The sequence below is a fragment of the Cryptotermes secundus genome, unplaced genomic scaffold (assembly GCF_002891405.2).
Source record: "Cryptotermes secundus unplaced genomic scaffold, Csec_1.0 scaffold72, whole genome shotgun sequence".
Lineage (NCBI taxonomy): Eukaryota > Metazoa > Arthropoda > Insecta > Blattodea > Kalotermitidae > Cryptotermes > Cryptotermes secundus.
Genome location: NW_019730103.1, coordinates 1,146,341 through 1,158,364, shown reverse-complemented (window position 1 = coordinate 1,158,364; position 12,024 = coordinate 1,146,341). Strand labels below are relative to the sequence as shown.

General features: G+C 37.7%; 1 protein-coding gene across 4 annotated transcripts in view; it reads left to right on the top strand.

Annotated features, from left to right (window-relative positions):
- Positions 1–12,024, top strand: part of LOC111866007 — a 40,626-nt gene that overhangs the window by 677 nt on the left and 27,925 nt on the right. For all 4 annotated transcript variants that reach the window (XM_023854481.2, XM_033752066.1, XM_023854482.2 and 1 more), the window contains exon 2: positions 8,158–8,481. In XM_023854481.2, the coding sequence (XP_023710249.1) occupies positions 8,158–8,481 (324 nt within the window). The remainder of the gene's footprint in view (positions 1–8,157; positions 8,482–12,024) is intronic.

Here is a 12,024-nt window from a genome sequence, read left to right as displayed (position 1 = left end):
AGCTTGCAGAGTGGCAATGACTGATTAAGTGTTAAAAATTATTAGTATGTTTATTACAGTAATATAGTATGATGATTGATTTGTAATGTGAATTATAGCGAAGGCAGGAGGTTGTTAAAAGCCGTTTCCAATTTCCATGTCATATATACACATACAGGTTGTTGTTTTCGGTGTTTCCAAAATGTATTCATTGAAAGTGTTTGTAATTTTTAAGAATATAATTGTTAAAATGTATATATATAAGTAAATGTTAAAGTAAATTTACGTTGTATTAATATGTTATTTGGTGCAACAGTTAACGTTGAAATTAGTAGTGTTCACTTTTTGAGTCATGTGGATACATAGTGATATTTATCTTAAATACACAGCAAGTGCAGCATGTGTACAATGATCCAATTTGGTCTAATGTACTTAAGTGGGTTAGGATTGCTAAGTCAGTGGAATGTGACATAAGTACCTACTTCTGTAAAGATTGTGTAAGTTTTAATGACACATATGCTAACAGTTTGCTGTTGAGGAATGTGTATGAATACAGAAATGTTCTGTGTTGTTTTAATCCTAAGATTGTTGGGACTTCAAATTTGTTATCAGTTTTTAAGTGTGTAAAATAGTGTGACCTTGGGCACATACTTCTCTGCCTAAAGATGTGACAGTCTTTTTTGCCTTCCATGTGATTTGGGTTTATTGGAAATATGTACATTCCATAGATCCTTTACAGGGCTAAACCAGTAGCATAGGATATGTAATATACATAACATAAACATACATAGTCAGTTGATGCAGCTCTTTTCAGATATCCTACATGGGAAGGATGTTGTGTTGTTATCAGCAAAGGAATTGTGTCATTAATATTTACAATACTTAAAGAATTTTCAGTGAACATTAATTATTTTACAGAGTAGGAATGAGGTAAGAGAGAATCTTCTGGTGTTTAGAGAAGTTAGTGTTTGCCATAAGGAAGTCATGTTTACTTTTTTTGTGTATAGTGTATGTTTGAATTTGTTTCATACTTTTCCATGTTGTCCATAAATAGTGATGACAGTAAGAATGCACTGACAAGGGAATTATTGTGCATATTTTAAATAATTCTTTTACAGAGAGGCTTTTTACTGCTTACACTATTTTGCTTCTTTTGGATATTAACCATAAACAATTTCTCTTTCATTTTTCTCAGAAGATCACTGGCTATGGCATGATAAAATGGAAATAAGCAAAGTAAACTTATTTTGGAGTAACTTGCATGATGGGTGAAGTGGCAATCCTGCTGACAATGCAAGCTGAACCTAGTTTGGTGTCAATACCCTCAGTGTTTGTTTTACAGTTCAGATTATCATCAGTTCATAGGCTGAGGAATTTAAATCCTGCTTCCCTAATTATAGTATCACTATAAGCTATAATTAGATTAATGTGTGTTGCTAGTATTATATTTCGTGAAGTTTATTTTGTCAAAATTTAATGTAAGTCTTGTTCCTGTAAATCATTTGTTGACACTGGCAGAAGTACCATTCATTCAGTTGTGAAAGTATTCAATTTCTGGATGTGAAATAATTATAGAGATTTTTTTGTGTGCCCAGCATATCTCTGAAGCAAGTGTATGCATTATGGGCTGGTTCCCTCATACTTCCTGAGTGCCATGTTCCTTTAAGTCATGTTGCTGTATTGTACTTGACCTGTGTGATAAGCATATGTTCCATTATGTTATCTTTTGTCAAAATGCCACTTTTGAGATACACATGGAGATAAAGAGAGTTGATATGTGTCTGGAAGAGAAGTAAGGGCAAGATTATGGTGTAGATTTCTGGATATTACAGTCTAGCATAGAACTATTCATATAATTGTGAATAAAGTAAGGTGGGTGGGGTCATCACTGTACTAAACCCAAATGTAAACACCATATCCTCACTGATGGAAACTGGATGAAAGTAGTCCTGTGCATGAATGCTTGCACAGGAGGTTAAGAGTTTGAAAACCATCAACATGAAGGACCCAAAAACTGCAGAAACTGAAACTGCATTCAAACAACAGTTTTCTTTGAGGACACAATTCTGGAAGTTGCATGGAATAGGTACTCCACCTGTATTTCAGGCAGATGACTAACACCTGCATGCATTCTTCAACAAGACTCTTACTCCGTATGCTGAAGAGGTATCCACGGATGCTTCGAGGAAAGCATTTGGGGACAATCATTGGTAGTGGTTTTTGGCCAGCATGCACCCCCAACCACTGTTACTTTATTTATGAGGAACTGTAGAGGAAAAAAGTTTACGCTTGCAGTTGAAAACTGAGGGAAATTGCCAAAAGGGAGATTTATCTGTTTTCCAAGTGTAATTTTTGTCCTTGAATGTAAACTTGTTACAGAGATGCTGGGGATGATTGTTGAACAGTTTAGAGCATTTCCAGCATCTGCTGAAGTCTGGATTGTACTTTTATTGGTTCCATTAGCAGCCTCAATGCTCATTAGCTTGACATGATAGGAGGATCTTTTCTGCCTGGGATGTTCAGTGATTTTTGTAGAGCTCAAAATAGCCTTTCTGTAGTACTGTCATCAGCAGAATTTATAAATTTGGGTTGAGATCTCATGGTTGTGGGTAAATCATTTTGTGTGTTTTTTAATGAAAAGTAATGATGTTTGTAGTATACAAGATATGTTTTATTACACTGAAAAGGAACAGTACCTGCTTTCATTGTTGTTACATGCCATGTGACCAGCCTTGTCTCAAATCTGTGGTAGGGTGACCAGTGCCATCAGCAGTTCAGGTCCTGTTAATAATTGTAACTGCCCAACTACCTGCGTTACCTCCTCCATACTGCGAAACTGCTTACCTCAGAGGGGTTCCTTCGTTTTTTGCAACAGATCAGGGTTATACAAACTCAAATGTCTGGAGTGTAGGGAGTTTCCTGCTGCCACCACATGCAGAATGGTCTTGTGGCAGTCTTGCCAAATGGCAGTGCATATTATCATGTAGCAGAAATGATGGAGTACCAGTGCATGCAGATGAAGCTTCACAAAAGCTCTGTAGTACTTTGCAGTGACAGTCCACCCCACTGAGACCATATGGTGGAGGATGACACAGTTAGTATTTGAAGTCACAGTGGGCATCACTTTGACCCTACTGGGTTCATTATGAATTCCTTCAGATATGTAGATCCTAGATGGTGCTGTTGGCTCAGTTGCCATGACAGTGTTTTGCCAAGCGCAATTATATGGTGCAGGAATGCATCTCCTTCATTGTGGCAACATACCAGATGCAAGTTAGCAGTGGCATACTTGTGTCATTGTTGCTGCTCTTTGTTAAGGTTGTTGTAGAACAAATCTTGATGCAGTTTTCCACATCTCATTGATGTCTTTAATTGTATGAGAAACTGTAAGCTATCCAAGAGTTCCAGAGTCAGTTGGCACATTGTCCATTGCCATCCACTTCCAACACAGACTTCACGAGTTGCACCTGCTTGTCTGGGGTAGGGAATCATCAAGCACATTGATTATCCTGCATAGTGTCTTGACCCTGGAAAAATACTTTGACCTTTTGCACAGCAGTGCTTTGTCATCTCATGCTCCTGCAGAATACACCAATATTCCTTTGCACAACAACTATTGTGTGAACCTCTGTTTTAATCCAGGAACATTTTTCCAACTTCATGAATGTCTTAGGGTGCTGCTGTATGAGATGTTCACCTCTCTGGCTTGTTCATGTGCCAGCATGCACTGAGTGCATACGTCTGAGGTACGGCCACCTAGCAGAACTCGAGGCTTTCTCATGGGATATCCATTTTGCACAGTCAGCAGCTGTATTGCCACTACTTTTCATTCACCCTGTCCCTTCAGACTCACACTCAATTTGTCTCTCCAAAAGCATATATACCTGTTGTCCAACAAAGATGGCTCATCAGATATATGCCAATTACCAGGTTTCATAGTTTATTGGTCCCTAGTGTGAAGTCAGTAATCTCCTCCTATTGCAAACTACAAAGGTAGGCTGGTTGCCTTGATTAAGAATACTCAGGTTTGAACTTGCCAAATATTCCATAAAGCTTTCTCCTCTGGGACTGGTGCCAGTGCTCCCACATTATGGTGTGTGTTGGCATCACACCCAATGATGAGTTGCTTTTTCCTGCTGTGGCAGTAATCAGTGACATCCCACAGTTTCTTGGTCAGCAGTAGTTTGTCTGAGTCATTTGGGAGGTAAGCTGATGCAACAATAAACTCCTTGCAGCCTCCTCCACATGCATATGTCATCCTCACCATTGTCATGACCCTAGAACAGAACTCCAACAATGGAATGGCAATAATATGGGTCCTCACATAAATGCAACACCTTACAGTGGCTTCAGGTGCAACAAAAGATTGTTCCACCTGAGTTTGTTATGCCCCTTTATTTTGCCCCTGTAAATCCAAGGTTCCTGAAGAAGTGCCATATCTGCCATTCCCTCAGGAAGCTGCTGGCATAAAATACCATAGCTTCTTTTCTGTGGTGTAAGTTAATCTGTACAAATTTCTTAGTGCTCGTGTTTTCTTTTTTCTTTCTTTCTTTTCCTTTTCTTCCTCCCTACCTTTTCATTTCACTGGGGAAGCTTCTGTTTCCATCCCTTCCTCCTACAGCATTTACACGAGAGAAAAGCTGAATGACATTATAGCAGAGCAACAGATTCGTTCACCACAACAACTTGTACACCCGATTGTCAATTAGGCTGAATCATGTAGTGATAAACAAAGAGAACAAGATGAGCGAATATTAACTGAAGTTGCACATGGATGCAAGAAGTGGAACACAAAGTCAGATCTACACAATGCAACAGGATGCAGCAATGTATTTCACTAAATATTAACATGCTGCAATGAAGACTTTGGAGTGGCAGCAGAGTGGTAGTTCTTTGCGACATCCCATGGTAAGAGTGCTCGTGATGGCATTGGTGGCAAGCCAGTTTGCAGCAGCCATATGATGACCAAATAGTGACACCTTGTCAGTTGTAATGATGTGCTCAATCCTGTATACCCAACCTCAACTTTGATTTTGTGACAGAAAATGAGTGTAAAGGAAAAGAGGGTCTTTTATCAAGTGGATTTGCAATGGCTGAATCTGCACATAGGACTCATCAGTTTGATGCATTTATGTTGTCTAAGAAAGGCATAAGTAACACAGCTGTATTCTGCTTCTTCTGACTATACAGGGAACTGTGTGATCGATGAGCTGAAAGACAGGATTAAATTTAAAGATGTCAGAAGATATGTGACAAGTGAAAGGTAAAAGGGTGAAGTTCTCTCCATACTTAATTGATTACACATCATGCAGTGAAGATGTATAAGGGGTGGATGTGTATCTTCACCCTTCTTGACCTCAACACTATATGGAGGTGAGACATCAGCTTGCTGCACCAACATCACCCACTATGAAGGAACCTCTGATACCCTTTGGATAGGAGGCTGGGTGGGCCCCATAGCTGGTCTGGATTCTATGGTGAAGAGGAAAATGTCTTCCTCCTGCCAGGAGTTGAAGCTTGGTCATCCATCCTGCAGCCTGGTGCTATACCAACTGACACTATAGTCCACACACATAACCAACATACCATTCATGAAATACACACCACTATGTTAAATTATTATGTCTGGAACAAATTTGGTCTCTTCAAGTTATAAACTTGAATGTAGATCCCTCATGGGTGTTACAGTGCAATGTAACAATTTACAGGTGTCGTCATATATACCTACCTGATGGCTGAAATGTCATGACTTTGCATTAATGCGTGGACTAAATGGCGATTTGCCCAATAATATGTGAAGTAGCTTTGAGGACTGTATTACATACATATTTCAAGTGACAAACTGAGTATGTATGATAATTTCTAGTGGGTAGGATGCATACTACCCCTCAGTGACAAATCAGATGACATGAAAATAAAGCTTCCTTCATTTTCATGAACCCTCCACATGATATATATGTCCAGCCATGTCAGATATTCTGTATCTTCATCAGTCAGAAATTTCAGCTAAAGTTAGGCTTGACACTGCAACAAGACATACATACGTACACTTTGGCCAGTGAAGGGACCAAATTAACAGCAGAGAGAAATAAAACATGCATCTGTAACTTCTGAAAACCAGAATGAAAGTATCCTACACTCCTCATTTGTTTTACTAAAGGAAGTGTGATTTGACTCCTGACTTGTCACATTCAGATGTTTTTAAGGTTTACAATCTTATATTTAAGCATCCTGTTGCATTACTATATTCAACCTTCTTTTATATACAATTTTCCATCAGTAATGCAACTATTTGATATAATGAGACACTGAGGATAGCCATTTGAGGCTGAAACATGTTGTGTTAATAGCGAAAGCAAATGTGAAAGAAGAAATAAATAGTTGCATTATTGACGGAAAATTGTATGTGAACAAGGTTTGTAAGGTTTTACTGGCAGCCTTTTATTTGCTTTTATGCAGGTTGCTTTCTCACAAGAAGGTATCTTACTATATAGATCACAGTATTCCCCAGTTTATATACAGTTAATTTCTCTTAATCTAAATTACTTAATGTAAAGAATTTAAAAGGAACATGTTGCTCTAAGTTGGCTCATAAGTATTAGTGAATTGACCCTTCACAGTAAAATGTTTCATAAAACCCAATCCAGTGGAGTCCAAACTTCATATTTGCAGATGTTTGAAGTAATAGTGACACAATATTTTTTAATTAAAATACTACATTTTGAGATATGAAAGATCAGGGGTCAGATTTGAAGACCTCAAAAATATAACTGTGCTGATTGTACCGTCTTAATAGGTTATTGAAAAGGTGTTTGAAATCAGCATAAAACGAGCTCTGTTATGCAGTTATTTCTAAGAAAACTTGTGCACACAAAAAAAATAGTTTTTTGGCAAGTTTAGGTGTCTGCTGTCCAGAATCTAGTGGCCATAAAGCAGTAAAATTTTTCAGGTATTCCATCAGTACCATTGCCTTACAAAAAAAAACATTTAGTTCTGAAGAGGCAGGGTTGGAAATATCTGTCTTGTGTGTTGACTTGGTGTGAAATGACTTACAGTTATTAACCAGCCATCAATCCAAAAACTTCAAACCCTTTTGCTGAGCTCTTCCATTGGTGTGATGGTGATAAACAGCATATGCTCATGCTGAAAATGCCAGCCCTTCAGTGTGAGTCCCACAGGTAGAGCTGCTGTGTTGCATTAAATACCTATCACTCAGTGCTACAGCCCTGGGTAAGCCTTGGCCTCCTCTACATCCACTGTCCATTGCTCTTTGTTCCTTATCTTCTGTATCCATCCTTTCACCTTCATCTTTGGTCAGGTCATTCTCAACATCGTCCAGCCATCTCATCCTGGGTCTTCCTTTTCTACTTTTGGAATATAGCCTTCTTTTTAATAATCTCACTGGATTTGCATTATCTTCCGTCCTTTAATCATGTCCCAACCATCTTATTCTCTGTGACTCATTGTATCTTATCCTCCATATATTCTCCATCATTGGTATAATTTGCATATTATTTTTATCTTGAACATTCTCAGTGTATTCTCTTCTGTTACTGTTAAGGTCCATGTTTCTGCCTCGTATGTAGCAATGGGTCTTATTAATGTTTTGTATGCTTGTAGCTTAGCTGCTCTTGATATTATTTTACTTTTAAGTGTACTAAGATTTGTGGAGTAGCCCCTGTTTCCAGCCTGTGTCCTTTCTTTAACACAATTATCATTTCTATTGCCATTATTGATCATAGTTCCTGAATATTTAAAACTCCTCACTCCTTGCAAATTCAGGAACCGTATCACAGCACAAGCCTCCACTTTCTCAACCAGTGTCACCATTTTGCTTCTGCCCCTTCCGGTGGCTCCCTCTGTCCACTTTGCACAGTAAATTTGACTGTTCAGCAAGCTCAGGAAATGAGCATTCTCCTACATAGAATGATATTTTGGAATTATGATTTTCTCATGGTGATAATTAAAACATTATGACTTCCCATCATAATAATAATCTGATTGCAGTATGGAAACTCTGCTTACTCTAATACAACAACTTTAGAAAACAAACACAGTACTTTCTCTTCTTTTTTACATCTGTTTTATATATAGTGCATGAGAAATACTTCTACTGGTGCTGTCATCACCGTGTACATAAGATATACTTGCTTCATATGCAATATGATGATGTTGCAGGCAGATATTCTGGAAGAAGCTCTTTTCAACCCGGATACTGAGTTGAGCATTGAAGAGGAGACAGTGTGTTACGATTCATCACAGCAGGGTGAGGCGGAGTACTGGCCCCTGTTTGGTACAAAGGCCAACACAGGAGCATCAGGGAAACATAATACACTTTTCAGGAAGATGAATTCTCAGCAAAAGATGTTGCCCCAGCAATATTGCCTTCGATGGAAATATCACCATAACAATCTGCAAGTGATGTTTAGTCAGCTGTTGGAGAGGGAGAGTTTCTGTGATGTAACACTTGCTTGTGAAGGAAAGACTCTTAGAGCACATAAGGTGAGCACTGACAGAACATATGTGCATGGCCAGAATTGACAGCAGAGTTAAAGAGTACCGAGATGAGCTGTGCCCCCAATTATATGCTCCTTTAGCCAAGTTTTCCAAAGATCAGGCAGTTGGTGTCTTACAATGTCAGTGTCTTATTTGAAACGTGAGGACAAACATAAAGGTGGACACAGACATACTACTTGTTAGTAGGCGTGTTATACTAAAATAAACTATTGAGAGAAGGAAAGGAATATTTTGACTAAAACACACATGCTGTCCCATGATTATCTGGAACCAATAAAAATATGAATATGAATATGAAGTGATATCATTTAATGTCAGAATTCTGAGACTAATGAAAATTCCATAGACTAACTTTCTCTGTGAAATGTACTTTTTTTTGGTGCTGTGTTTATGGTGCATAATGATTTACATCTCAGTTTAAATCCCATCTTAAATGTAATAGTTTCAGAGATGGAACTGGTTCAGTTTATTTCCATTAACATACATTTTTACAAATGTGAACCCCTTCTTCAAAATTATGCCGTAACATGTCTGCATTTTGCCATAACAGTGAACATTATTCTAAAGCAACATATTTACATATTCTTGGAGACTGTGGAATTGTAAACTTAGGAGTGATTGCATATCTTGAACTGGCCTCCCACATACCGTCTTTACTCAAAGCTGGGGTACATGTCATCAACATATGGTCAGACTGACACATTTTAACATTTTTAAACTAAATCGTACTTCCAGAACCAGCAAATTGAACTGTATATTAGAGTGAAACAAACATTATCCCTATTACTTACCATCACTTATCCATCACTTATCGTAGATGTCAACGTATCTACATTGGGGGACTATAAATAAGGGTCACTGTGAAGTAGAAGCTGATCCATCTTTCTAATCCCAAGAACAGTAATTATAGCAGGGAGATGTAAGAGCTCTCTTATTTCTCTTGTCGTTATTTCCTTTATTGGTATGTATTTTTCCCTCAATTTGTAATGCTCATATTTCCTACCTTTCTTGCGTGTAATGATGGAATCTCGTGTCTCTTGTGGTTGATGGACAAAGTGTGTGGAGTCTGTGACATAACAAGAACCACTACAAATTTGAGCAGGTGGAAGATTCTTGTGAGACTTGGACAAGCAAGAAAAGAAAAGAAAAAGAGGTTTGAGGATCAATGTAAGTTGAAATTTACAGTTTAAGAGTAGTTTTATAATAATTTTATTTTATTATGTTTTCTGTTCTAGCAGGGCTTCTTATGTAAATTTAATGACTGGTTATACTTCTTAAGAAGCTTTATTAAATATTGAACACCGCCTACTTACTTACTTTAAAATCTGTCACTGATTTTAAGAATCTACAGATGCCACTAATTGTTCATGATAATGGCCAGTCTAAATATCATTTTTGTTATTTATTACATCAGTTTCATAATCTGTCATTTGTTTTAATTCACACACGCAGTACTGCACAGTGTACATTTAAAATGATAGTATATGTGAAATTCACAAGCATCTCCCTTATCTAGGCAGTTCAGAATCAGAACTTGACGAGGGAGACAATTAATAGGGTCAAATGATTCAGAAAATGATCCAGATTATGAGCCAGAGGAACCAACTGAATGTGGTGATTTGCTGCCCAAGAATTGGGAATGATTGTACTTGTACTTCTTTATTATTCCACTTTATATGAGAATCATGTTTCCATTTCAGTTTCAGATGAAGAGATTGAATGCTGAAGTAAAATAAATAGAAAGCAGGGAAGCCACAATTGCAGCTGATCCACAAGAACCAGAGATAGCAGCGTTTAACAGTAACATGGTGAGAGGCAAGGGAGTTTCTGAAGAAAGGTGACCTACTGCTCGCACAGACGTTATTTGGGGTATATGTGAAAATTGGGGTTAAGGGAAAAGTGGATGGTAGCAGTAGAAATAGAATGGAAAAGGAAAAGAAGGAAAGATACACCTCAACTGTGAATGTAGAAGTTCCAGCTAGAAAGGGTGAAGGAAAGAATTGTTCAGAGTGCACCAGGAAGTGTAACAGAAGTTTCAGCAAACAGTAAACAAAATCTACGTGGCCCTTGGGAATATGAACTTAGTATCTGAGCTCATAGAAATCATAAAGAGGAAGCCTGGTAACTCACAAAGGAAAAAACACTTCTGCTTTCTTTTTCTGTTAAGGAAAAATGAGAAAGTTCAGCTTTGTCAGGGACTTTGTGCTTGTGACATACATGACTGAAACATTAATTTGGAATACTGTAAGAATGAAGTGACTGCAGTATTATTGAGAAGGAAAACAAGCTGTCACAAACTTAGTGTGAAATGACCAGAATATAAGAAAGAAGAAATAAAGAAACATATCTAGAGCTTTTTGATTCTCCCACCAAGCCATTCTAGAGAATGTTTTAATCAGAATTATTTGCCTGCAGATTTAAATGTAGGAATTATGTATGATTTGTACCTTGTATAACCTTTCATGTGCCAGGAACAGGATGAAAACAGACATAGACTTGTGAAGAGCAGGAAGGTTGATATAGATGGGAAGGCCATAAATTGGCTGCAGTACCAGTAGGAAATATAAGAGGCTTAAACTTGGCGGCGGTCAGGCCTATGACCGTTCAAGTGTCTGACTGCTGTTTTGGATTGTTAAATGAATTGATGCCTAGGCTGGTGCACATTCCTACACTGACAGATGCCCCTGTACATATTAGTATTAAAATTTAATATCAGTTATATTGTGAAGAGTGTAAAAAGTAAAAAAGGATGTATATGTAACATTTTCTCCAATAAGGTGTAGCAAGTGAACACCAATTAAAAACAAAAAAAAAAAGATCAACCACTCCTTTTATCGTCAAGGAGGACCAACTAAGAGAGAGAGAGAGAGAGAGAGAGAGAGAGAGGGAGAGAAAAGTCTACACTCAAAACAAAAATATGGCCATGGGTCCCAGCGGAGCCCGATGCCAAGAATGACCGTGCTGTCTGATTGTTGGCAGTAAGCTTCTGCTCTGCTGCAGTACCACAGAAGTGGACTGCACCATGTATTTTTTAAGGATTCATTCTGTGTACCTGAGTTTGACAACAGGTAAGGCTGGACAGTGAGCAGAACAACAAGCTGCAGATAACTTAAAATCCGCCACATGAAGGTCCTCCATCACTGAGTTCAAAGATGATAGCAGATCTGAAAGAATAATATAATTCTGAAGAAGTACCATCAATGTTATGAAAATCTCACAGCAGAGAACTCCGAACATTGGTGATGGCTAGGAAGATTAACACTGTGAGTTTAGTAATAAGTGTGTTCACGCCCTTTATGCATGATATATTTTTGCAAATTTATTACATTATTATTATTATAAATGTTATATTACTGTCATCATTGTTTATAATCATAGTGAGTCATGTAACTTGATTATATTTTGAATATTAAAGTGATTGTAGATTATTGTTCTAAAATGTTCTTGACAGTAAATAAAGAATTTTGGAAAAAACAAAAGAATTCATTATATTATTGATAAAATACAGTGTCAATACCTCCTATACAG